The following is a 26,891-nucleotide window of genomic DNA, read 5'->3' as shown; positions in this document are numbered from 1 at the left end:
AATAATTTATATTCATAATTATTAAACATCAGATAATATTAAATTTATATATATTATACATTAAATGATAACACATGATTAGGTTGCTGCATCAGAGGACTATGGCCGCGACGTGGAACATGTGGAACTGCTGATTCAGATATTCGACAATTTCTTAGCCGGCTTGACGACAAGCGAAGGTCGTGTATCGGCTATACTTGAGGAAGGACAGAGATTGATAGAGCAGAACAATCCCGAGAAAAACAAAATATCTCTTAAAATCGAAGAAACGAAGCAACAATGGGAAGATTTGAAGGAATTGGCACACGCTCGACAAGACGCGTTGGCAGGCGCCAAGCAAGTTCACATGTTTGATAGGACGGCCGACGAGACTATCTCTTGGATACAGGAAAAAGAAGTGGCTCTCAGCTCGGACGGCTACGGCCACGATCTGGAGACCATTCAAGCACTGGTGAGAAAGCATCAGGGATTCGAGACTGATCTGGCGGCTGTGAAGGAGCAAGTGGAATGTCTGACGGAGGAAGCGTCCAGGTTAATCGAGCTGTTTCCAGACGCGCGTGTACATATCGACGTGAAGCATCAGGAAGCGGAAGCGGCGTGGACCGAACTATTAGAGAAGGCAGCACAGAGACGAAGTAAACTCGCTCAGGCGGAACAACTACAAGCTTATCTAGGCGAATACAGGGAGCTAATATCCTGGATAAATGAGATGGTAGCCAAGGTGACGGCGCCGGAACTGGCACGTGATGTTCCTGGAGCCGAAGCGCTGATTTCCAGGCACAACGAGTACAAGTCGGAGATTGATGCCCGTGAAGAGACCTTCGAAAAATTCTACCGAATCGGGCAAAAGTTGATCGAACAGGGACATTTCCTAGGGAAAGAGATTGAAGACAAAATATCAGTGTTGCAGCAGCGTCAACAGATCTTGAAAGACACATGGCAGCAACGGAAACTCATTTACGAACAGAATTTGGATACACAGTTATTCAAGAGAGACGCCGAAACTTTGGAGAATTGGATAATCAACAGAGAGCCAATGCTGCACGACGAAAAATTAGGAGAGAGTATTTCGCAAGTGGAAGAATTGATTAGAAAACACGAGGATTTCGAGAAAACCATAGAGGCACAAGAAGAGAGATTCAGCGCGCTTAAACGAATAACGATGGTAAATTTGCTTTTATATATATATATATGATTAAAATAAAAGAGATTGTTTTTCAGTTACTAATGACTTGTGTAATATGCATCTGTTTAATATTATAAATATTTGCACAGCTGGAAAAAGCCTTCCAAAAACAGCAAGAAGCGGAAATGGCCGCGCGCCAAGCAGAGAAAGAGCGTGTGGAACGTGAGCGAATTGAAGAACGCAAACGTAAAGAGGTACAAAGGATAACCGAAGAGCGAAAACGTGAAGAGGAACGTAGACGATTATTAGACAGTTCTCATCGTGCGCAACACGATGAAGTTAACGGATCTGTCGACGAACATGAATCTGTGAACATGTAAGTAAAAATTAAAATTTAATTCAAGACTAAATATGTTGAGATATCTGAAACATATATATAATAATTTAATGTTTTATAAATGCTATTGTTTGTATCTGTCAGATTATCTCCGCTGAAAGGTGCTACTTCCGAAACAGCAGAACCTGCAACATCTCAGAAATCTCACGGTTTATCGCACGTATTTGGCGAAAAATTAAGACGAGGTATGTAATTTTTATGCGAAAAGATCAATTGATAGTTTGCACTTTTTTTTGTTAATAAAAATTTTATGACTTTATGATTTATTAATTGTGTGATTTTTTTATTAATATTTCTATCTAAATTTTTTCAGCAACGTCGGATATCAAAAGAGCCGAAAGCATGAAAGTAGATACGAAGAAACCAAAACGGACTCCGAGTTTCACGACTAGACGAAGAACGCAAAGTTTCAGAAAACTACAGCGAATGGAGAACATGGACGCATTGCGGCCGGTTGAAATTCAAGGTTTTCTCGAACGGAAGCACGAGCTTCAAAGCGCCGGCAAAAAGGCAGCCGTTCGATCGTGGAAGCAATATTACACCAGTACTTATAATCATTTATCAAATTAAATAGATGTAAATCTTTTATATCCGGAAACATGTTTTTATTTTTCAATCATTGCAGTACTATGCGGACAACTGCTGTGCTTCTTCAAGGACGTGGAAGATTTCTCATTGAGCAAAGCAGCTACTGCTCCGATAACGATTTTCAATGCCATATGCGAGAAAGCGGACGATTACACGAAGAAGAAGAACGTGTTCCGATTGAAGTGTACGGACGGCTCGGAATTTTTGTTTTTAGCACCGAGTCAACAGGAGATGGAAGACTGGGTTAACAAAATTTCGTTCCACGCAAAACTGCCGCCAAGTCTGCAGCTCTTAAGCTACGACGAGTCTCAAAAGGTTTGCAATAAATAAATTTATTTATTTATCACTTTTATATATGAATTTTGGGAATATTATTATTTATAATTTATAATATATATTTTAATTCCTTTTTTATATCATTTTTATTATCTTAATTTTTTTAATATCTTATAATTCAAATGCAGCAAGAAGGTTTGGAGAGACTGCAGAGCTCGGGACCGGATCATGTAGATGATAACGTGTCGACTGGAAGCAGTCGCGTTTCCACACCGGAGATGGAGCGCAAGAACTCTGTGATTAGACGTGATCCCACGTCGCCAAATCAGCATTCGCCAAGCACTGTGCAAGTAGAGTTCTTGCAGGCGCATCGGCAGAATCAGCAACGGCACAACGACGCGCAGAATGTCGATGCGTTCCTCGCATCGCAGAGATCCGAGATGCCGCAAACTCAAACCGAGTTTCTGCAAATGCACAGGCAACAACAGCTCCTTGCACAACAGCAGCAACAACTGATGCAACAGGAGCAGCTGGCGGCTCAGTGGGATCAGCATCAACACAATTCCACGATGGAAACTGATAAACCACCCATACCGCCGCGAGGCGCTCCTCCACCTATTCCCATGAGAACACCGAGTTCGGAAAATATGATGCAATATAGGCGTAATGGTACGCATGTGGATTTAAAATTTTATCTCGAAGTATTATATAGCAAATCTAAATTTTTAGATACATTTAAAATCGACTTTTTTAATAAAATTTATTTGCACACATCACTTATTTTTTTTTATCTCTTTACATGCATTATAATTTATTTTATAATCTCTTATATATTATTAATTAATGTAATATTTAACAGAAAATAATATATTTCATGTGTTTAATATAAGAGATATTTAATATATTTTTAAAAAATGTCTCTGTACAGATGTGGAACATCATTTGCAACAAGGAAGACCTAACGTCTATCAACAACGCAGTGCAACCTTAAATCACAATGGATCTGGCCAATATTCATCGAACGAGCCACCGACATGGCACAGACAAAGCAGCGTGGAGCTTCCTCCACAACATCAGGGTACGTTATTATGTGTATAGTGTAATTTGAAAGAATAATTCAAATGCTTTAGGAAGATTCTACTCGATATTCATGAACGCGTGAACATTCATAATCATTTTGTAGAATTAGCACCTCCATTGCCATTGAGTGCCCCTCCGCCGACTAGAATGACTCAGTGGAACATTCCTCAGCATCTTGGTCAGTCATTACGAAACACTCACATTTGATGATGTGCAGAAAAGATCGATAATATGAAAAAGTCGCATGCAACCATTTTATATTGACATTTTTTTCAATACTCATCTGCATTTTATAAAAAATTTTTTTTATCTACCAAAATGCTTGGCCAGGAATGCAAAATGCTAAAGCAATGTGAAAATTATAGATCATACATTTATATACATATATTTTTAACCAGAACACAAAACATCTGTATCTTTTAAAATATTAACAGATTTTTGTTATTAACAGCTACTAGTTTATAAGCACTTCGAAAAATATAATTTAATATTGCATTCTATGCTGATATCTGCACTTTGATTTTCTAACTCTACAATATTCACATTTGATCGGCAGTAACAATTGTAAATAGCTGTTTAATGCATAATAGCAATAGCTGAATTTTGCAAATGTTGCATCAATTTGTGATATCAATTTAACGAAATAAAAGTTTCTTAATTATATTTTTCTTCTGTTACAGCATACGGAAGTACGCCAGTAAATATTAGACAAGTAAGCTTTTTTAAAATATATTTAATTAAATACTTGGAATTTAGTAAACAATTTAAAGCAATTTATTTTTATTTTGAAAGACGAGCCCACAATTGTTATTATAAAATTTTTCTTAAATTTCTTCCAAGATAGATGCTTTGTAAAAAATATTGCTCTAAAAAAATTATTATGTTGTATTCAAATCAGATTATATAAAATAGCTGTGTGCTAATAAATCTAACAAACGACCATAACAATTTCTTACGTTATGATAAATGTATCGCTGTCTTTCGTTTATAAAAATAAGATTCACATTTTTTTTAGGGTATGCAGCAACAAAATAGTACTTTCACCGGTAGACCAACATCGTTGCCGCCTTATGTTGCTCCACCAGCGGCTCCGCAAACATCTCCTCCGAATATCACAGTGGTAGATGGTAGAAGAACGTCGGAGAGCGGATCAGAAAGCGAACAAAGCTCAGGTGGCAATCGCAAAGATCGCGATTACAAGCGAAGTTCCGTGTTAAGTAATTTATTCGGAAGACGCAAAAAACCTTCTCAATCGTAACGCTAATTCCAAGAGCTCTTACGAAGCGTGTTTATAACTATATTTTATGATCGTTGCATATGAATCTTATTTAAATGTGATGCAAAAAATACGATCTTCCTCGTATAAAACGAATGATGAAGTTCGTTGAGAACATTGGAGATTTTTAATATCATGGCATATTTTTGTTAAGCAGTACATCGATAGTAACTTATTACTTGTAAATTTTATAACAATTTTATTTGTACGCTTATTATGATTATTTTAATGTGCTTCAATAATCTTGTATTTGAATTAATATACATATAACAAATTTTCAAATATTTGCAATCATAATCGATGATTAATTAAATATAAATATAAATTTGAAATATAATTTATATCAATTAAGAAAAATTAGAAGTTCAAATTCATATTTTTCATAAAATTTATATTCGAAAATATGAATTTGCTTATTATTCAAATCCTTAGACACTGTTGCAATTATTTGAGAATGTTTGATTCCTGATGTTAAATAATATTTTACTGTATATGTAAAATGCTTCTCAAATATTCGTAAAAATTAAAACTGTGTAATTAACTGTCATAATCCTAAGGATTAGGAAGAATTAACATATATTGTTAACTTATTAATTTTGAAATATTATAATTTTTTTACATATGCTATTGATTACTATTAATATAAAAAAATACTTTGAAAAAACTTTTTCAAACTATTTTTATATATTAAAAGTAATATAACGAAAGAAAATATACAAATATTTAATTACTCTATTTATATATGTATACATACTTTAATAAACATTTATATATATATTAATAGAGAGTAAAAAGTTTACATATACATATATGCAAGCAACATCTTTAAAGATTATGACAGCTGAAAATTTTCAGTTATATTGTAAAGAACAACTACACAATGAGGTTCAGTAAAATATCATATAAATATATCAATTCATTATGACTTTTTATATTTAATTTTAGTTTCGGGTCTATTAATGATGAATTTTTCGAAATTTTTGAATCACTGCTGTAAGTAATAACATAATAAAATTGTTAAACTGAAAGCCTTTGAAAATATCACAAATAATGATATTTTATATTTTTAATATAAAAAGTTGCAATCTTATAAAAATAGATGATCACAGATTACCGAGTTTAAGATGTACCTGACTTTAAGAACAAAGTGTAAAATGATTTCTGTTTTTGGAGAGAGGGAAAAAGAAAGGGACATCCCTTTTCTTTTTCTTTTAAGTTAAAAAATACCAGCAAAGACGGTAAAATGCCAGAAGAGTGTAATATTAAGTTGTAGATGTCATAATATATATTGCAAATATTATATATTTGTAGACCCATATGTGGGACCAATGATCTTAATGTATTAAATGCCAGAGAGATATGACGACATATTTTCTGATGTGGGAGATGAAATATTATATTCTCGAGTGTTATACCATTTTTACGATAATGGTGATGTTATGAAATGTAAAGTATATTTAATACAATATAAAAATTGTATACTATGCAGAAAGAGATGTACCGTCGGCCTGTGTTGTAGTTACAGAGAGAAAGAAGATCAAAATATATCATATGAACAAAAAATAATGTGTGTGTATTTATTTATAAAATCCGAAATAAAAATCTGAACTAAGAGATAAGTTAATCGTTTATAGATATATTGTTCAATTATTTTCGATCATATATTAATAAGTTTTTGATATTATTTAGATAACAATCCTTTAAAAATAGACAGTTTTGACAATTGAATATATTAATTTGAATAAATGTATCACATTATAATTTAAACTGAAATATGCAATTATTATAAATTTTGTTTAAAAAAAATAAATACCATGTTTCTCTTTTTATTTCTTTTTCTTTTCCTCTCGGAAAAAGAAACATCTCTATTATAAATATTAATTTTAACAGTACAATGTATAAAATTTGTCATAATATCTATAATTTTTATTTGCAATAATTCTGATATTTCGTGAATATATACATATATATATTTTCGTTTTTTTCGTAACTATTTCCTCCGTTATCATCTGTGCTTACACGTGTTAGTTTATGGTTTCTCACTTACTTGCCGAGATGGCGTATTTCATCTTAAAAAAAGGCTGGTATTACATTCATACGACAAAACGTTTTCGAACGTAGCGATTGGCTATCAAATAGAGAATTGCTAGAGTTTCTATGAAGATTCTAAAAATTCTCTAATGGATAGCCAATCGCTAAGTCCGACAACATTTTGTCGTATGAATGTACATATCAGCTGTATAAGTAGTAATTCGTAAAACCGCGCATACGTGTACACCTCGTACATCCTCACATATCAATATTATTCACATGGTTATAAACATAAAATTACGAGATGTCTGATGGTAAATAGCATATTTTTAACAACACTCTACGATTGTAATACTGCTTTAGAAAATAATAAATATAATTTTAACAATAAATGCAATTATAAGATTTTAGTATATGCATACACAAACACTTTTTATTTAATAATCAAAACTTAAAGATCTTATAATCTTAATGATTAAAAGATGTTGTACAAGAGTAATATATATAATTTATATTATAAATTTGAATTTGTAGAAGAAGTAATACGCCGGAGATTGCTTATAGACGGCGATGGAACGGGAGATGATCGTAGGATCAATATGCTGTTAAAATCATTTATAAAGTGGATTAATAGCCCTGATGTGGACAATACGCTACATGAAAGAATGTTATCACAATTGGCACAGTGTGAATTTGCACAGAAAAAATCCAGACTAGTTTCAAATATGAGTCGAGAAGAATTAGATAGCTATGAACAGCTGTCCAGAGAAATCGAAATACAAATAGAAGAAGCTAAAGAAGATATAGAAAAGACTAAGATAGAATTGCAAGATGCCAAACGTGTGAGAAAAAATAGAATAGAATATGATGTATTAGCCAAAGTTATCAATGAACAGCCAGATCGTTTGGAAACAGATATCAAGCTTGCTACATTACAACAAGAGTTAGCCACTTTAAAGGTTTGATAGCATGTTTATATATTGATCTATATATAAGTTTTCCTCTTAAAATAATTACAAAGCTTATTATAATTTTGAGTAATTTTTCACTTGCAGAAAACATCAGAACAGTTGGAGCATAAGTTAGAAATGCGTCGTAAACAATTCCATGTTTTGATATCATCGATACATTCACTACAAGGAATGTTAGATAAGTCTGATGAAGAAATAATTGATGTGAGCCTTGAGAATAATGTAGAGAATACAGAAGTGCAAATGTGTGATAGTCCATAAAGTAATTTTTATAAATATTTTAAAATAAATGATAATAGAAATAGGCAATATTTGATCAAATTCTATTTTTATTTTTCCAGTATCATTTAATGTATTTTCCTCAGATTTCGACAATGTATCAAAATACATGTATCAAAAAATCTTTAATTTTAGTTTGCTAGTTTTTGGTACGTGTCTAATAGTTAAAGACAATCTAGTATTACGTTTTATTATTTCTCCTTCCATAAACTTTTCTGCGCACATATTTAAATTTTTTATTGAAGATTCTGATATAATATCCGCGTCTCTTTCTGCTATAGAATGTAAATAATTATAATACAAGTCCTTTTGTAGAACTAATAGACTTCTGCGTTCTAATAATAAGCTGAATTCTAACTTGGGCTGTTGTTGCTACAAGAATAATGTACATTATATATAAATATATATTATATAGCCTAGAGTAGCCTTCATTATATATTGCAATATCTACCTCTGTCGTATCGAGTCGTTTGTAAAAGTCAAGAAATGTATGGGAACCACAACTGATAGTAGTTACAACAGGATAAAAAAGTGGGCCATCTGAATGTGCCTGGCGAAAAAATTATATTACTGCTTACAATATGTACAATATCATGTACATACCTCTACATTTTCTATTGATTGATACAAATAAATATAATCTATATATAATGAAGAAAACTAGTTGTCTTTTGTATCCAACGTACCATTATTCCTTGTCCAGATAAATATTCATTAATTAAAACGTGATTAGGTAACACTCCACTTTCAAAAGCATTCAAAGCTGTCACTTTATCGATATATTTCTGAAGCCACTAAGATATTACCAATGTTAATGTTTAATATATTCATTTAATCTAATACTTATTGTAAATGTTAAATACATAAATGTTGTCATAAAAGCCTGCAGTTTTTTTTATGCTTAAAATAACTCTAAAATATTTTACATTCTTGTTACCTACACTAGGAATCTCTTCCGCTATCATTCCCTTAGGATGCGGTATCCCACCCCAATTTTGCAATCTACGGTGACTTAATTGCGTCCATTTTGGTTGTGGTACGCTATTTATGCACCTTATAATTTGCCTCTCTTCGTCTTCGGTGATAAAGTTTGGTATATAACACGCAGTATCTGGTATCTATGATTTACACAACATATATTCTCTTTTAATTAAAGTACAACCTCTGAGTAAAGAGTGTATTAGAATTAGTTAGTGAGAATAAACCTGTGAAACTACTGCATTGGATAATAAAGAACACTGTTCCTCATTCATTTTCACAATCTCCCTAAATTATATGCAGATTGAGCACGCCGTATGCCGTGCTAATCTTGCGAATGCTTACTAACAATTTCAAGAATCGATAAATGTCGATGAACGATAATGTAAACAACTGTGAACTATAAACAGCTGAGGGACCGCGTGCTCGTACAATACGTGTATGCGCGTGCGTATACGAGAAAATTGATGCAACTGACAGCTAGCAGAAGCTTCCTCAGTCATACGCAGTCGTAAACGTCAAACGTTTGTTTTCTTCCGCGGGTCACATGGCAATGGCAAATTACTAATTCCGTTACACGGATATCGGAACTCGAAACATTGTAATAAATATTGCTCACGGCAATATATTGCAAACACTAACATGTTTAACAAGCGCGAATTTTAATCGTAAAAATTAGAACCTTTTACTACGCGTTATTATACTAGAACGCACGTTTGCCGTAAAGTTGGTTTGCTGTATGTTGATCAATAGCGTATTTGCATAAAATCGATTAATGACCTAAACTAACACATTCTGCGAGTGAGTTTCTACGAGAAAAATACCTATTAAATCTGTGTTGAAATAGATTGAACAATAAGTGAAGTAAAAGCAAAGTGTAGACAGATATTAATAAAATAAAATGTTTCAATTACACTTTGTAAAATACACAGAAGTTATTTATAATTAAGTTGTAATATTTTATAGAATTTTCTCTACAGTAATTACACTTTTAAACTAAATAAAAGAGAATGTACTAATTGGAAATCCTTCATATGAGAACTAAATGGCTGATAAAAACATCAAAGTAATTCATCAGGTATAATTTATAATAATATTCTTAATCATGATAGCTTTATACGCTTTAATATTAATTTAAAATGAGTAATATCCTTGTTTTTCAAAGAAATTTCATATTTTAAAGTATTGTCCTTTTTACAGTTTCTTCTGGAACATAATTTTGAAAACACTGCTGAAGCTTTAATTCAAGAAGTCTCAAAAATGGGTTTTCATAATTCATGTAAATTAGAACCTAATACTACAGATCCGTATGCTCAATTAATATTAAATTTCAATATTGGAGATTATTCAACCTTTTTTCAGGTAAAAAATTATCTGTACAACAGGATTAAATGTCTGCAATAAATCATATATAAGATTGGAATCAGATAAAATAGTTACAACATTTTATTCTTTTCAGTTATGGAAAGATTTGTTTTCTAACAGCATTAGACAATGCGAAGAATATAAAAAGTTAACATTCTATTTACATGTGCATTTTGCTATATTACCTAAGCGTAAATTATATGCTGATCAGTATAAAAAACATGGTAAAAAGATAAATTATGTAATGTATAAATAATTTATAAACTTTATATAACATATTCAATTTTTGTTATGAACTAGAATTGACATCAGAAATAAATACTCCAAAATTGTCTTCAGTAAAAAGAGATTCTGTTTCAGAAAGATACAAAGAGGTAATTTAGATTTTTTTGAATTATCTAACAAATTATATTTTTTGTGTATTTATTTTTCTCAAATATTCTCGCGCTATGTTACGTTTAAAATAAAATGTTAATGCTTAATGTAATAATGTAGTATGTAAAATATTTTAAAAAGTAATTAGCCTAAGGATGTTATTAATAATAAACAGAACAATGCAACTGAAATCGAAAAAAATATAAATAACAGCATGAAACAATTACAAGATTACTTGATTGGAGATGGCAAGGAATTTGAAAATGACATAGAATTACAATCGTTTTATGCACTACCGTTTATAGAAGACATTCATGCGGATATTTTTTTCTCTAAAATATTAGAACAGCGTTGGTTGGATGAGCTATCAAGAAATCTAGATTTATTTATTACAAATTATAAACAAGTAGGTAAATTCAATGTGATAATTCGAATTGTATCATCGATTTACATCACGACATTACATGTTCATATTTTATAATACAAAAAGACGCGCAATGACGGAAAATAATAAATTATAATTATTATAAATTTACAGGATTTGGTCGACTTGAATAATATAAATCTTAATGAAGTGCAATCGCGGAATTTAGTACAACTACATACTGTGCCGGTAACAAAAATGAAAGTTGCAGAGTCAGATGCTGAGCCAAATAAGACTACAAAAAATAATATGTTAATTGTACCTAACGATAGAGATATACCCATATTTTTAGAAGATCATGACGATGAAGAACAGTACAGTTTATCTCAGAAAACAAATCGTAATGTGAAATCAAAGTAAGAAAGTCTTTTTTGTATGATTTTAGCAAAAAAATTAAAACACTTCATATACGTGTTATTATTTGCAGAGATACACAAACACATATTACTGGAGATCAAATTATAATCAATAATTCGCGAGATGATATACTAAATCCGAAAGAAAGTGTTAATAGTTCGCTAAAGATGCACAAACTAGATAAAAAATTTATTCAATGTAATCAGGAATTGACAATGACCAAGACTCATTTATGCAATATTCATACAAATTATGAGAAATTAAAAGTGAGATTTCACAAATTACACGCGGATTATCATAAACTAATAAACGTTGCCGGAGAATTAACAATGGCATTGGAAAATTCAGTGAAAGGGGAAATCGTCGATATACAGCGAACGCTCGAAATTTGCATGAAGATATTTCCAGATTTATTTAATCAAAATATAAGAGAGACTCCCTACGTAAGTATAAAAAAAAATCACGACTTTTTCACAACTTTATATTTTTAATATTTTGTTATTTTCAACAGCCATCCTTGTTACAATTCGGTCATACTGATGTAAAAGCAATTGCCCAGTCTAAACTTGATCACATCGCAGCACTACCGGTACCTCCAAAATTATTGGATTACAAAAAAATCAAATTACATCTACTTAACGGGGATGTGAAGACAAAGTTATTGTTGTTGCAAGCATTGCGTTGGGTATTAAAATTGTCAATATATAAAGTGATATATAGTACATATTAATTATTTTAAATAATATATTTATATTTTTATAGAAAATAACACTCGCGCAGCTGAACGATCAGGATGATGTCCTGCACGAATATATAAGCCACGATTTATTGGGGCTTCGTGGACAAATTGCTAGTGACAGCGGCAAGCCAATTTTACCGTATCTGTTGACTGCAGGAGAAGCTTATGCCAGGCATCTTTTACAACAGTTCACTGCACGATTACTAAACACATTGGCATCCTTCAGATGCGGAAGAGATTACTTGTCAGTTGGATCTACTGTCGTAAACGTGGTATGCTAAATTAATAATCTCTGTATGTGCGTACGTTTTTATAATTATTCATAATATTGAAATCAAATAAAAATATTTTAGTCAAAATTATAAAACTAAAAATAAATATAAAGTTATACGTTAACAATATGTTAATATAAATTACGATCCTCGATATTTTAGATTTTTACCTGCCTCGATACTAATTACGCTGATGGAGTTGACATTTTCGCGTGTGATATGATGGTGGCGATGTTACAGAAATTATCTTTACGTAGGCAGCAACGGATATATATGATAGAAAGCGGATTGTTGGAATGGTTAATCAACCATTTACACGATCAATGTCGCGTCATAAGTTTGTACAGACTTGAATATGCTACCGCACTTTTAATGAATCTGTCATTACATCGATTAGCACAAGCTAGAGCATCTAAAATATCTTCTTTGCTCGTTTCTACATTACTCATTCTTCTCTCGATAGATCATTCATCTGTGAGTGAAGTTGCATGCATATGTTTAATGAAAATATAAATTTATTAATATAAAAATATAAAATATATTTAATGAAAATATATATATATATATTTATGGAAGAAAAACTTAGATTAATGTAAAAAGTCTTTTATATAAAGCTTTTATATTGTTCACTAGTCTCTACCATATATCAATGGAGCGCTAAACAATTTTCTAAGCAATCCTGTGATCAATGAGGAAGCAAAGAAAATGAAATGTTTGAATATATCGGATTATGTTGGTAGCAATCAGAAAACTATGAAAATAAGGTATATGCTCGGACACAATATAATATAATAACGTTTCTAAAAGAAAAGATTAAAATTTTCACTATATAGAAAATGAGAAAATAATTGCAAAGTCTAATCCACGTATTTATATTTGATTAATGTCTTCTTATAAATTCTTCTGTAAATCTCTGGCTTTAAAGTAGTGGTGATTTAGAAAGTTCACATTTGTATTATTAGAAAATTCACAGCAATTTTCTTTTATTAAAAAAAATAATTTAAACGATGATTTCAATAGAAAGCATCTAGAGCATATATTGAAAATACAAAGGCGTGAAAATGTTAATACACCGCAGACTGAAGAGACTGGGGATGATGATAACGTAAGTACGGTGTGAATTTACCAAATGAATATTGTATGAGCATCAGAATATGTTCGTAGGAAGAATTGGATGTGTTGGAAAATGAATTAGATGAAAACGATCCACTGCAAAATTATGTCGGTGAATTGAATGGAGAAACGCTGCTTGCAATGTGTTACAGCGTTTCTTCGAAAATTCCTCAGGACGCTATAACCACGGATACGACTCTACAAAAGATATCTATGCTGGATCCTATTAACTTTTATGATAATCAATACAATAATCATCTTTACAATCAGCGCCCATCATGCCCTATGTTAAGGTATTTATGCATACAAGTTGTACATTTCAAAATTATCACCATTCTTTTTATGTATAAAAAATAATAAACTTAGCATCGATTTTTTTTCGTAATGACTCATATATGTTACATATGTCATATACACAGCTATGTATACGTGTGCGCGTGGAAAACTAATTTGATATAATAATAAATTGAAATAGTAGGTATAATATGAAGATGAAAAATAAGCTGTCGAAAGAAAGTTGTATTAAAGAAGCAGCTCTTGCTAAACAAGTATTAAATTTATCTGATTCCTCTTTGAAGGTATAATATTCAAATATATCATATTCATCATGACGAATTCTTATTGACTGAATCTTTTCTTTTTTCATATAATATATCGATAATACCTTTAAGGAACAGCAAATTGTCACAAACGGCACGAATAAAAAATTGCTTTCTGTAGATAAAATTGAAAGTATTGCAAAAAGATTTGTCAGTACCGAATCTTCCTTAATTATGAAATACGAAAATCGACCATGCAAAAAACAGAATGAAAACTTGCATGTATTAAAAAATATAGTTTGGCCATCAAGCATGATCAAAAACAGAAATCACAATCAATACGAATTTGATTACAATAATCGCGTCAAAACAAATAATATAGAAAAGGATCTATTAAAATTACGCAGGTCACAAAATAGGTTTGATATAGAAAAATTCTATGATGGAAGATGGAAAACAGAGTGGGAAGAATTACCTTTAAAAGCTATAAAATCTTTTAAGCAAAATTTTTCTCAGAAAACAATTTCCAACGATGCCATTTATTTATATGAAAATCGGACTGCCAAGTGCGTTATTAATTAATTTAATTTAACTGAGTCCGATATAAAATGAAAACGATAATATAAAATCTCATACATATAATACGTTAATTTGTAATTTATAATTAATAACTATCATGTTATAGGGACAGTAGTGAGACTGCAATAACATCTTCTGTGACACTTGTATCCGGTCGCGAGAATGGCCAAACAGGTACGTGCGTACTTCACACTTCTAACTATTGTTTAAATATTCAGAACAGGAGACTCTCTTATTATTTTCATCTTGTAACGTAAATATTGACTTAAAAATGAACTTGGCATTAAGAGAATAAATCGCAAGTGACATTCAGTGAAAGCTTTACGACTTTCCCTACACGTTCAGAACACCATGGGAAAATTAGAGCACGTAACGTAACGAAAGCGATGGAAACTTAGATAAATATTAATCAGTTAGATGACATATGATAACTAAAATTAGTAATTATTTAAAAAAATTATCATGTATTATTTGAAATAGTAATTTAAGATACTTTAATTTATATATTCACATAATTTAATAGAAATTAATAAATTATGCAAATGGTTAACAAATTATTTCTATTACAATTAATTATAAACGAATAAAGTAAATAATTATTTCTTGTTATTATCATTATTAACTTTTAATAGAATATTTATAAATCTGATTTTTACAGAAATGGAGAAATTTAGCAGTATAGCATCGCTGTGAGTAACTTTATGTATTCACATTGCAGTGCACCTTCACGACTTTTGAACATTTATTTGTATTGTTGAAGCACGCGTGTTTTATATTATATACACATACTTTGTCTACATTACGATAATTTATGTATTTTTATATAACAAATTATATTTTAAATAAATTATATGTATATATTTATTAGATGCTCTCTTTTTTATTTTAATAAAATGCACTTTTTATCTCTGCAGATTATATACATAGCTCTTATAAATCTAGCAACAATATTGTTTGTAGGAATAGTAATAACTATGATAGCAATATAGTTAAGGATAATTTATGGAGAAATGATCCAGAACTTGCTAAAGAAGAAGAAGCATTTTTGGCCAAGCCTAAACTATCAAGGACACCTCCATAAATATTATATCGAAAATTCCAGGATGAAGTGTATTGAAAAAAATGTTAGTTTTTCATATATATATATAATAATATTAGAATTATAGTAATTAAAATTTTTATTATAAAATGACAATTATAGATTTTCCCACAGTGTATTTAACTTAGATAATGTACAAACAATTTTCGCGCATTAATATTTAAAAAATATTTAAAAAATAAATATGAATAAATCTAAAATATATGTATGTGTTCTATTGAAGAAAGGGTTTTTAGTTGAATAATATTAAATGAATATAATTAGCTGTGCTATTTAAAAAACTCTTGTATCTAATAACAATTTTTTTCTTTATACCTGAACTAATAATGTTGATTCTGTTGAAAGAAAAATCTTTTAGACAGATATATAAACATAAGAATATTTCCTTTTATTCCTACATCCATAATGTGTATATTAAAAAAAAATTTATAATATTTTTATACATGATCGAAGGTCAGAGGAAAAATAATAGAAACATCCATATTTCAACATTTATAAAAAACTGATCGGAATGTTTATTGCATAACGCAACAAAGTGCAAAAATTTCTATTAAAATATACTTATAAAATAAATATATATATATACATAAATTTCAAACACATCTCGGTATGTGTATATGTTATACTTTTTAAATATTACCTTACAGAAATATTAAGCAGAAATAGTTCTTTTCACAAACGTTGGATTACCGCTAGTTCTATATCGTCTTGACGCAGTGGGATTGTCATTATAGTTACTACTACTGCCACTATATACATCGAAATTCGGTGGAGTAGAATAACCGTTTATAAAAGCGCCGGTCTTACTTCTGTAACCACCGCTGCTACTGGCGTAATCAGATTCATCGGAATAAATACGACCGGCGTAACTCGGTCTGTTGTCTTTAATTATGATGATTTTTCTAGTACCTTTACCGTAAGGAGCGTAATAACCATCACGTTCTCTCGTTGAGTAACTTACGCCGCTATTCGGAGCGTAGCGAGACAAGTACTTGTAGCTATATTTATTCGTCGGTTTTCCCGTGGAGTAAATACCAGAACTGTGTGTCTTCGAAAAATAACTGTTCGTGCTCGGCCTAGAACCTGATATATACGGTGAAATATCGTAATTATGGCTCATGTGTCCCACGTTTCCTCGCGTGAAGCGCGTCTCAGATGGTATCGAATAGATATCACTATACTTGTTGCCTTTCAAATTATACGGGACGTCTTTCTGTTTTCCAAAGGAATATTCGCTAGTCAGACCGCCTGGCAAATAAGGGGAATAAACCTGATCACTTTCAGAGTAAGTTGAGGAGCTAGGATATCCTTGTACATCGCTATTAACCGAATCTCCGGAGTAATTTTCTACAGCTGGTTTGGAATATTCAGAATAAGCGGGCACTCTTTTACTGCTACTGCTGCTGCTGCTACTAGTTGTGTACTGGCCAAAATCGGAATCTTTATAAATCGGACTGCTTGAATACGCGTTAAAAGTTGATTCTGCATTGTTGTTAGAATTAGAGTATCCATTGAACAATGCATTAGTTGCTGCACGAGAGGACGAAGAATAAGAATCGCTATCAGAATTTTCGTAAGTACCAGAATATCCTGCGTATCCGTTATAATTGTTTCCAATGTCACTTCCTATACTACCCTGATTACCAACATTGCTGTACGATAGAGCCTGAGTACCGACATTGTTGATTAATGAAGAACTGCTGACGTGGTCCGATAATTTGTGATTGCTGTCTCCAGTACCGTAAAAGTTTCCATCAGTTTGATAGCTATTCTTATTGTTAGATCGTAAGTACGGATTATTAGTAACGGTGTTACTATAATCATACCCATTGCTATCTCCGGTAAAAGGATAGCCTACAATAAAATAATGTTTCGATTAAAATGCGATTTTTAATCTATTATTAAAAATGTAAATTTCAATAATATTAATATATACGCTGAGTTAAAAATCTTATTTATAATAATTAATTTTAATTATATATATAAAATTTTATGACAACACATAAATAGAAAAAACACAAAACCTTATTAATACGTACTGTTAAGAGGTGGTTCCGCATTTACAACTATCGTACAACAAATTATCACTGTTCTCTAAAAAAAAATAATTATCTCTCATAAGAAACTAATAAAAAAAATATAATTTCTCTACTATAAAACTGTTAAAATTATATATATATATATATATATATATATTATTTACATATTATTCTAATATGATCACTTTTAAGTAAGAGTTTTAGAAACAATATAATTTATATATTTTTTCTGTCAAAATTAAAGGAACAAAACAAAATTTCACTTAAAAACTTTTTTTCAAACTATAACATGTAATAATAACAAATTACATTAATTTATTATGTAATTTTTTAAAAATTGAATGTATTATAGCACGTCTTTTATATTCATCGCACACGACATGATAAATATAATATACTAAATTATTTTTACTTTTTGAAATTATGAAATATTTAATAGTATTAAATTAAATATCTTGCTTTTACATTTTTAATATTTGTAGCTTATATATTGATATTTACTTACTAGTAGCATGCTGATTGTCTTAACCACGTTTTAACAATAACTAATGTCAACCGGATAAAAACTTATGGATCTCTGTTGTCTACTAAAATGGAACTACACATGTATTAGCTGGTAAAAGCGCTGTTTTCTGTTTTATATCCCTAGCAACCCACTCCCTCGCTTTACAAAAAGGTAAAAGCTATCTCGGTACGCACATACTGATGTGACATTGGTCGGGACCCGACCATACAGAGTAGAGAGAAACGAGCCAGCCTGCTTTAGCTCTTCACTTTTACAGGGAAAGCAATGGGTCACCTCTCTATGCAACTACGTAGCGAACTACACAATGATACGATGTGACTGACCTACCTAACATACGAAGGGAGTTCTATGGAAATACATCTACGACGAGCTGTTCGCCTTTATTCTATTGCAATAATCAGCCACGTATATTACAGTACTCTTTAACATTACAATGATTGTGCGATAAAGTAACTGCGGACAGTACGGCCTATGAGAACAGATATTTTCTTGGACATGTTCGCCATGTCTCATTAAAATGCACGTATAATTTGCAATATTATTATTAATCTATAATATCCATTTGCATTGACAAGATTTAATTTTTAGCAAATACTAAAATTATTTTTGTCTCTTCTTTTTATCATAAAAAATAATGCTATAATTAATCATAAAATATATAAAACCTTATATACGTATAAAACAATATAATTAAAATTATAAATATTTTAATTTTAATAATAGTATGTAAATATAGTTGTGATTTAATTAAATAATTTTAATAATAAATTTCAATAATTTTTCAATATTATATCACACATATGTATATGTAGATGATACCGAAAGTTTACTATTTATAGCATTTGCAAAAAAAAATATCGAGATACGTATATAAAACTGTTCTAAATATAAACAAGAATTTATTTTAATTTTAATTGTATTGCAACATGTATAATTATAGGCACTTAATTGAATTAAATATAAAAATTCAAATATGTATAAGATGTTAGATAATGATACTTATGCATCAAAAGTAATTTAACATTATCAAATTAGATCAATTTTTTGCTGATATTTAAATATGCGCTTTTACAGAAACTTTGAATCAAAATTGAAATTCGTGACTGGAGTCGAAGGATATTTTAGACGTATTTTACATACATACTTAAACCGAGTGTCTTGCCTGAATAATAATGCTGCTATGTAGAAAAGAAAGTTTTTCGTCGTTCCCTTAAATATAGCAAATCTAACGTGGGAATATTTACTTCTCTTGGTTTGCAACTCTTTTATAGAAAGCGTTGAAATCTTATTTCATTAAGTTTAATCTTTCTTTTATACATATATTATTCGCAAGTAGAAATATATTATAATAAACACCGGTCAAAAAATTTTATTATCGTAACTATTATAAAAGACATTATGTTATGTCAGAAATTTATTCGATTCCCAAACAAACTAAAAAACAACAAAATTTAATAACATAAATATTTTTGATATCAAAATATTAATTAACAAATTACAAAAAAAATTAGAAAAAAATGCATTAAAGGTAATCTCGGTCAGAATCATTAGATTGCAATTGCTGGATATATGTGAAGTTTCAAGTTCATGCATCAATTCTGAAAGTTCGAATAAACGAAGCAGAAAAGATTACAGTCCCTTGCTATTTAATCGCGGAAATGGGAATAGTTCTTCGCGTACGCATCTATGTACATCTAGGCTTGGCATTTATAGTTTTGTATCATTTTGTATGTCCTTTTTAATGCTTTCTACTTTCCGCGTACGCGCGTGCACTCACCCATATTCATTGAACCGCGTACTGTGATATCCTAAGTTAATTAGATGTATTTCAACCTTGGATGACAATGTGACCCAGCTAAACGTACCTAAATGTCAATGTTTCTATTGACTTGCATATATGTGATATTCATCAGTGTTAGCACGTGAATAATATTTGAATGAATTTTTTTCTAATGAAATAGTTATGTGCGCGTATTATTTCTTGCGTGCTTAATATATATCATTAATATTTAATATTTTTTTTAATGTAAATAATATTTTTAACGTAAAATAAAAGAAAAATACATGCGCAGCATTGAGACAAGGATTTGCAAGAAAATTTTACTTTAAGTGATTTGTTATTAAGCTATTATGTATTATTTACTATTATTATAGATGCATGTGCGTGAATTAAATTTCTTGATCATAAAAAAGATAAGAATTGTGCGTGTATGTATAATTTATTGCCTTTCTATAATCCTATGGGAATGTTTCTGTGCATGTTATAGAGTACAGAAAGTAAAATCAGAATGGAAAGTCGAATGCAATTAATTCTGAGCGTGCTACTCTCTTTGACACCAATGTAAGTAAAATCTTGACCTTGAAGAAATGGATCTTATCTTCAAAGGAATTAATGATTAATGGAATCTTATCTTCAAACGAATAACACTGCATGCATATAAATGCGATATATCTTTCCAAGACTCTATATCAGATTTAATTTGGCGCGCGATATATCGCAAGACCATACTTTAAGATTCTTATTGCAGATAAAAATCACTCTAATTTTTAAAATGTATTATATATAAACACTGCATATGATTTAATATAATATATCGAGCTATATAAATAATTAATATAAAAGATATCTTTGTAAGTATGTATTTGTAATATTGAAAAAAGTAATCGATACTTTTACAACATCGAACGAAAGATATCAATGTTTCTAACTTATCATTAGAATATCGAGATGAAAATATCGAATATCGCAATATCGTTGGCATCCTGACAACAGTGGAATGTCCATGCAGGACTGCGGGACGCGGGACATGAGTACGGAATCACAGAATCTATAATTTGCGACGTGACAAACGCATCTTCTCGATTGTCAGCGAATAAAGAACTCTTTATATCGTAAGCATCCTCGAGGGGCAGCACTGATTAAACAGTCATGCATTTCAGTGAGTAAAAATGTGAATTTTGTCTTCGAATCAAATATTCTCGAGTGATTTTAGATCGTGTTGATATTTCGGGAGCTGTCGACTACTGTGCACGTGTTCGAGTCTCAATATTGCATCATCTGATATAATTTGTACAGTCTACGCGTTCTCATTGGAGGCAAAAAATCAGCATCAATAAGAAGGAATAACATTCGAATGTTTTCCTTGCCTGATTTTCCAGTTGATGCAAAGAATATCAGACAAGGAAAGCATCTGCCTATTGTCCTCTGTTATTGATGCTGATTTCTTGTCTTTAGGGAAAAGTGCGCAGCCTATCAATGCAAAACATGATTTACACGATGCTTTTTTTTCTACTACTACATATGCACAGCGCACTGACACACATGTTGAAAAGATGTTTTATCTGAGCATTTATGGACAATTCCTGATTTAATGTTAATATGCTCATCTACTATACGCGATAAAATATCTTTTTATTACATCGTATACTAATACTAGTAGGAAAAAAGCATGATGTAAACTTGAGTCTATAATCTAGCAGTCTAGCATCATCTGCATTATCTTATTGTTAGATGCAACGTTCAACACGTCACTTCGACGCTACTCGAGGAGTTTCCGAAAGAATTTCGATATATGTACAAAAATTCAGTTATTTTTAGTAGAGATGGTCCTACATTGTATATTATAATATTAATATTTCTTTGTTATATACCTGTTCCTCTGACATGAATATATTGATACGTGATTATTATTGCAAGATTAAGTTTCGGGAATAAGGTTAGCGAGAAAGTAAACAATGTTATTCTCTACACTCAAAGCACACTATTGATTACTGATAGCGAATTATTGAGTTGTATGAGGAGTTTTAATGTGATTTTATATTTGTTTTAAGCTTAAGCGATAAGTGAATGTGAGATAAGAGAGATAATTTATTGGAATCTTAAACGGTGGATAGCACATCACGTGCCTACGAATGATATATGACATATAGTATGAATCATTTTGATATTGATTTATGCATGTCGGAAGAATTCTAGGCATTTAGAAAAATGAGTCCGAGTGAGTTTATTTATATTGTACAAATTATGTCTCATATTTTCCTTCCTATTATTTCTCTGGAAGGAAATAGATAAGATTAGCAAATTAATTTTTCATAAAAAAGTGTTATTTTATTTTAGACTTCTAATTTTCCCACTTGTACTGATTAATAATTTATTTCAGTTAGAATTACTACAGTGGACAGTCTTGATTACCGTTACCTACCCATCACAAAAAACAGCGTTAGTTTAGGTATAAAAGCCAGCCACGATGCAAGGATTGCTTTACGAACACATCTTGGTGGTGACTCCAATGTGTACGAAGTATGTTAATTTACTATCACATTTATTCAATAATTTATTTTTACTCTATTTTTGTATATATATATATATATATATATATATATACGTTTCATATATGTTAACCATAAAAAGAATGTTTTCTTGTTATATAATATTAATTTTATTGTGCATTATAATATTAATTTGTCTTGCTTTAGATTATTATCGGTGGATGGGGAAATACTATGTCAGCCATAAAAAGAAATAATGCAGAACCAGATGTAGCAGAGGCAGATACTAAGGATATATTGAATCCTGATGAAATGTGTGATATTTTTATACAGTAAGAAAATTATATATATAATTTTTTTTCTATTTTTGATAAATCTACAGATATGAATTTATGTTTGCATCTCTCGTTTTAATCTCTATTCTATTCTACAGATATTATATCTCTAAACTATTTTACAGATGGTCCTGCGATGGATTATTAAGTATTAGCCGTGAAGATGATTTTGACATGCCATTCATGTCCTATAAAGACAGAAATCCATTTGTTATAAATTATATAGGAGTTAGTACTGCTTGGGGTGCAACTGGACAATGGATAATCGAAGGTATGTTAATTCATTCCTGCCATTATAGAAATTTTAGACAGAGAGAAACTTTATTTTAGTCACACATTTTAAGATTGACACTTGCTAAACTAATACAATCAAACACTATAGATGTCTTATGCCAAATTAATTAATTAAAATTCTACATAAGAGAAAATTGCCTTAGAATCTTTTTTAAAAAGTTTTTGTTATCATCAGAATGCCAATTCACGTCGCCAGCCATCAGACAGCAATTGGTGGACACATGCCATTTCTGGGTGGATTTCAATGAGGCTTTTGGACTGCCACGAAATGCAGTGATGGCTTCTGAAGACGGTTTATACGTCGGTCGGGCACATCATCAAAGCACCGTTACACCAGGTGGCATTCGCGATAATATCTGCGTGCTCGCGTGGGGCGGCGAAACTCACGAGAAATGCGAATTCCAAGTATTGTGCGGCAAGGATGTGAACTGGGTGAAATCTTGGGAGGGTAGCGTGCCTCTGAACGCATTACCTGCCGGGGAGACCGAGGACGGTTATGCTCTGTTTATCGGTAGGGTGTTACACGAAGGCGTTTACTACATCGGCAAGATACAACCGAATCACCAGGTGTGTTATATACCGTTGAATGGCCAGGAAATGCCCTATCTGGAGTATGAAACTTTAGTCATACACGATAACTACGGAGTCGAATGTATCGGAAGATAAAGCGACAAGCGACTTAAAAATAGAGTGTATTTATTTTTCCACGAAATATTGACGTAATATTTTCCGTACGCTTATAGTTAAAGATGTGATTCTCTCTGTAAGATTTTCATTGTAGTTGCAATATATATTAAAACTATAGCTTTTCTTCTTTTATAAATAAATTTCTTAGCTGAAGCAAAAGAATAAAAAAAAATTTAAAAGTTCTTTTTGCTATCTTTCATAAGATAAAATTAGTGAAATATATGTGACTTCAGTTGAAATGTTAAAAGACGACTCAAATCAATTCAAATTAAAAAAAAAAATTAATTGTAAATTATGAAACTCTCTCAGTTAGAATTAGTGGAAATTATTTTCCAGTATAAATAAATTTACTATTTACAATTAATTAGTAGATATTAATTCATAAAATGAATAAATAACATTAGATTTATTATTAAATTACATATATATATTGAGACATATATATATAGAAATGAAATAATCAACATTATTTATAATAATAATTTTTCATACAATATCTATGAAAATGAATTTTGCTCATCATAACAATACTACAAAATACAATTAATCCTTAGCTGTTCATGTATAACATATAATTACTATACAATCACATATACAGGATGGTCTATTTTAAATGACGTATATTTTTTTAACACCAAGCCGTCTATCAAAAAATGTTTTGTAAAAAAGCTTTGTGATTTGAAGGAAATATAAGAGAGTGCCATTGGTTTTCGAGAAATATTAATGTGTTGTTTAAAATGTTCTATCTTGTAGATATATTACATTAAAAATGAAGTGGTGTTTTATTTAAAAAATTAATTCTATTTTTAATACAATATATACCTATAAGCAATTTTTTTCTATGATAACTAATAACAAATATAATTATATATTATTATATTATATAATTATATATTATTACAATTATATATCAATAGCTTCAGAGTTAATTATACTTTGCAGTACAATTACGATTATCATAACTATAAAAAGACATTACTTTTTATAGATGTGTGGAAAATTATTATTGTAAATAATGTTGATTATTCCATTCTTCCATTCAAACCCAATGTTACCCACAAAATTTTGTGAATTAAAATCTATTAATTAATTGTAAACAATTAACAAATAATACTTGTTGTATTTTTTATACTATTAAATTACTTATTATTTCATGAAAGCTAAAAAAAGACCACCGATAAAAGTGTATTATAATTTATCGCATCATATAATTATATACTATATATTATATTATAATAAGTAACGTTATTCAACCGCGAAATTTACTTTTCGCATAAGTACAAAAAAGAAGATTTAAAGTATTATTCTATAAAGTATTCTGCTAAATATTTTGAACCGTACTTATTTATAGATTCTTCAACAATAAAACTAGTAAAAGTAGTTATATATATACTTCTTTAATTCAGTGACTACTCAGGGTTTTACAATTAATCTGCAAATGATGGCCAATTTAAAACATAAAACATGTAAAATCATAATATTTTATCTATAATATTGTGATATGATAATAAACCAGTTGACAATGGAAATAATATGACCAGAAGAAGCATTTGCATTTATTTAGACTAGAATTATTAGTGACAAGTATTCTATAGTAAATTATATTCTGCAGTATCTCTAGCAAATGCTTCTTTTTCTTTGGTAAACACATGCTCAGTTGTTAAACACAACAGAATTGTAATTGTATTATAAACAAAGGCTGCACAAGTCCCTAAAGTATAATTTTATTTATTAAAGGTACCATTTCAATAAGAGCATCCTCTATTTTCCTGTTTTTATTGTTTATGTATAAAAATATATAACATGTAACATAAGAGAAATGTGTATGATATCAATATGTAATGATATTAAAATGTAAATTTTTATAAAGTATGTACTGTAATGATTCTTATAATCATGTACTTGATAGAATAGCAAAATTTTTATGAAATTTCTAATCATGTAATATTAATTTTAAAAAATCAAAATTTTTGTCTTATAATTGGAAAATTATAGAAAATAAATGTATGAATATATATATGTATTGTAACTTTTGAAGTTTTGTTATGAAAATAAGATATTCTTAAAAAAAAATTTGTCAATAAAGACAAGCATATGTAGCAATAAGCATTGTTAAATATTTTAGAAATATTAGAGAAATAGAAAAAAAATGTTTTACTTGTACGGACATGTGATAGAAATATTAATTTTTTTTAAAATGAAAATAGATATACAGTATATTCCATAATGTACCCATGTGGTATAATATTATAATATTTTGTTAATATATCATTGTTGCATAATTAATAAGTTGTTAAAGGATATATATCTTTCCATTATGTTGTAACATAGTAATTACATTGATATATATTTTCTGGTAATATTCTATTATATAATCAAATTCATAAAATACATATAGTGTAATATCTTTCATTATGAAAACAAAGGCATAATTATTGTTACATATTAAATACAATATAATGTGATATTTATTTATTATTCTAATCATGTTATATATTAACAAAATATTGAATTCTTGATATTAGCATCTAATAAAAATAAAGTTGTACTATTAATAATTACTAGGCAAATAAAAAAAAGCATTTAAATAGATGATTTAAAGAAAAAAATTATTAAAAGAAAAATAAGTAATACTTTTGTGAAAAATACTCTTTCCTAATTAAATGAGATATTTTAACTGTTTTAAATATAGCTAAAAATAGCTGATCTGATTCCATACGATGTGTTCATTTGTCAATAAAATATATCACATAATAAACATAATATCACATATAAATTGATTAATAATTGATTAATTACATGATAATTATGTATAGTTATCAATAGAATTTTGAATGTGATGAATACATATGTGAAATACTTTATTTATAGTACTTC

At 29.8% G+C, this 26,891-nt stretch overlaps 6 protein-coding genes across 12 annotated transcripts in view; 4 read left to right on the top strand and 2 right to left on the bottom strand.

Moving 5' to 3' along the window:
* Kst (spectrin beta chain, non-erythrocytic 5 kst) overlaps window positions 1–6,309 on the top strand; it is a 63,373-nt gene extending 57,064 nt beyond the window's left edge. For 3 of the 4 annotated variants that reach the window (XM_072894247.1, XM_072894245.1, XM_072894244.1), the window contains 10 exons: window positions 83–1,165; window positions 1,276–1,502; window positions 1,608–1,708; window positions 1,837–2,067; window positions 2,149–2,426; window positions 2,576–3,056; window positions 3,316–3,465; window positions 3,571–3,645; window positions 4,148–4,179; window positions 4,483–6,309. In XM_072894247.1, the coding sequence (XP_072750348.1) occupies window positions 83–1,165; window positions 1,276–1,502; window positions 1,608–1,708; window positions 1,837–2,067; window positions 2,149–2,426; window positions 2,576–3,056; window positions 3,316–3,465; window positions 3,571–3,645; window positions 4,148–4,179; window positions 4,483–4,725 (2,901 nt within the window). In that variant the 3' untranslated portion in view covers window positions 4,726–6,309. The remainder of the gene's footprint in view (window positions 1–82; window positions 1,166–1,275; window positions 1,503–1,607; window positions 1,709–1,836; window positions 2,068–2,148; window positions 2,427–2,575; window positions 3,057–3,315; window positions 3,466–3,570; window positions 3,646–4,147; window positions 4,180–4,482) is intronic. The other variant, XM_072894246.1, reaches the window with a different exon arrangement.
* A 471-nt stretch (window positions 6,310–6,780) lies between these two features.
* Window positions 6,781–8,006, top strand: Thoc7 (THO complex subunit 7). Its single transcript, XM_072894458.1, has 3 exons — window positions 6,781–7,088; window positions 7,309–7,733; window positions 7,830–8,006. The coding sequence occupies exons 1-3, from the start codon at window positions 7,079–7,081 to the stop codon at window positions 8,004–8,006; spliced, it is 612 nt and encodes a 203-aa protein (XP_072750559.1). The 5' UTR covers window positions 6,781–7,078.
* Window positions 8,007–8,138: 132 nt separating this feature from the next.
* LOC140666903 (alpha-ketoglutarate-dependent dioxygenase alkB homolog 6) lies at window positions 8,139–9,479 on the bottom strand. The gene is made up of 5 exons (XM_072894456.1): window positions 9,230–9,479; window positions 8,966–9,142; window positions 8,711–8,818; window positions 8,476–8,574; window positions 8,139–8,396 (listed from the first exon to the last, which is right to left on the bottom strand). Exons 1-5 carry the CDS (start codon window positions 9,275–9,277, stop codon window positions 8,139–8,141), a joined length of 690 nt encoding a protein of 229 aa, XP_072750557.1. The 5' UTR covers window positions 9,278–9,479.
* Window positions 9,480–9,512: 33 nt separating this feature from the next.
* On the top strand, window positions 9,513–16,000 carry LOC140666902 (lisH domain-containing protein ARMC9). 2 transcript variants are annotated; one of them, XM_072894454.1, is made up of 16 exons: window positions 9,513–10,080; window positions 10,203–10,364; window positions 10,462–10,591; window positions 10,668–10,741; window positions 10,918–11,148; window positions 11,281–11,522; window positions 11,594–11,966; window positions 12,035–12,208; window positions 12,286–12,534; window positions 12,697–13,008; window positions 13,168–13,298; window positions 13,555–13,639; window positions 13,699–13,940; window positions 14,872–14,939; window positions 15,424–15,454; window positions 15,726–16,000. In XM_072894454.1, exons 1-16 carry the CDS (start codon window positions 10,048–10,050, stop codon window positions 15,844–15,846), a joined length of 2,658 nt encoding a protein of 885 aa, XP_072750555.1. In that variant the 5' UTR covers window positions 9,513–10,047; the 3' UTR covers window positions 15,847–16,000. The 2 variants fall into 2 exon arrangements, with proteins under 2 accessions (XP_072750555.1, XP_072750556.1); XM_072894455.1 differs by lacking the exons at window positions 15,424–15,454; window positions 15,726–16,000 and adding an exon at window positions 14,123–14,225.
* Window positions 16,001–16,384: 384 nt separating this feature from the next.
* On the bottom strand, window positions 16,385–18,518 carry LOC140666780 (uncharacterized). Its single transcript, XM_072894318.1, has 3 exons — window positions 18,409–18,518; window positions 17,904–17,958; window positions 16,385–17,718 (listed from the first exon to the last, which is right to left on the bottom strand). Exons 1-3 carry the CDS (start codon window positions 18,415–18,417, stop codon window positions 16,517–16,519), a joined length of 1,266 nt encoding a protein of 421 aa, XP_072750419.1. The 5' UTR covers window positions 18,418–18,518; the 3' UTR covers window positions 16,385–16,516.
* Window positions 18,519–21,197: 2,679 nt separating this feature from the next.
* Window positions 21,198–26,172, top strand: LOC140666986 (C3 and PZP-like alpha-2-macroglobulin domain-containing protein 8). 3 transcript variants are annotated; one of them, XM_072894553.1, is made up of 6 exons: window positions 21,200–21,368; window positions 22,261–22,427; window positions 22,590–22,729; window positions 22,906–23,030; window positions 23,159–23,304; window positions 23,503–25,971. In XM_072894553.1, the coding sequence occupies exons 2-6, from the start codon at window positions 22,418–22,420 to the stop codon at window positions 23,991–23,993; spliced, it is 912 nt and encodes a 303-aa protein (XP_072750654.1). In that variant the 5' UTR covers window positions 21,200–21,368; window positions 22,261–22,417; the 3' UTR covers window positions 23,994–25,971. The 3 variants fall into 3 exon arrangements, with proteins under 3 accessions (XP_072750656.1, XP_072750654.1, XP_072750655.1); XM_072894554.1 differs by lacking the exon at window positions 21,200–21,368 and adding an exon at window positions 21,788–22,145 and having other exon boundaries at window positions 23,503–25,972; XM_072894555.1 differs by lacking the exon at window positions 22,261–22,427 and having other exon boundaries at window positions 21,198–21,368; window positions 23,503–26,172.
* The last annotated feature ends 719 nt before the right edge of the window (window positions 26,173–26,891 follow it).

The sequence above is a fragment of the Anoplolepis gracilipes genome, chromosome 6 (genome assembly GCF_047496725.1).
Source record: "Anoplolepis gracilipes chromosome 6, ASM4749672v1, whole genome shotgun sequence".
Taxonomy (NCBI): domain Eukaryota; kingdom Metazoa; phylum Arthropoda; class Insecta; order Hymenoptera; family Formicidae; genus Anoplolepis; species Anoplolepis gracilipes.
The sequence above is the reverse complement of the archived record's forward strand: the minus strand, read 5'-3'. Positions and strand labels throughout refer to the sequence as shown.

Excerpts from the sequence above, each read along its gene's own strand:
- Thoc7 (XM_072894458.1), top strand. Across the intron at positions 7,734-7,829 it reads AAGAGTTAGCCACTTTAAAG|AAAACATCAGAACAGTTGGA; the intron begins GTTTGATAGCAT and ends TTTCACTTGCAG.
- LOC140666903 (XM_072894456.1), bottom strand. The coding sequence starts at position 9,277 with ATGAATGAGGAACAGTGTTCTTTATTATCCAATGCAGTAGTTTCACAG. Across the intron at positions 9,143-9,229 it reads CCAATGCAGTAGTTTCACAG|ATACCAGATACTGCGTGTTA; the intron begins GTTTATTCTCAC and ends TGTAAATCATAG. Across the intron at positions 8,575-8,710 it reads TATCTGGACAAGGAATAATG|GCACATTCAGATGGCCCACT; the intron begins GTACGTTGGATA and ends TTTTTTCGCCAG.
- LOC140666902 (XM_072894454.1), top strand. The coding sequence starts at position 10,048 with ATGGCTGATAAAAACATCAAAGTAATTCATCAG. Across the intron at positions 11,523-11,593 it reads AATCGTAATGTGAAATCAAA|AGATACACAAACACATATTA; the intron begins GTAAGAAAGTCT and ends TATTATTTGCAG. Across the intron at positions 13,941-14,871 it reads CCATCATGCCCTATGTTAAG|GGACAGTAGTGAGACTGCAA; the intron begins GTATTTATGCAT and ends ATCATGTTATAG.
- LOC140666780 (XM_072894318.1), bottom strand. Across the intron at positions 17,719-17,903 it reads TGCGGAACCACCTCTTAACA|GCTATCCTTTTACCGGAGAT; the intron begins GTACGTATTAAT and ends ATTTTATTGTAG.
- LOC140666986 (XM_072894555.1), top strand. Across the intron at positions 22,730-22,905 it reads GTGACTCCAATGTGTACGAA|ATTATTATCGGTGGATGGGG; the intron begins GTATGTTAATTT and ends GTCTTGCTTTAG. Across the intron at positions 23,031-23,158 it reads ATGTGTGATATTTTTATACA|ATGGTCCTGCGATGGATTAT; the intron begins GTAAGAAAATTA and ends ACTATTTTACAG.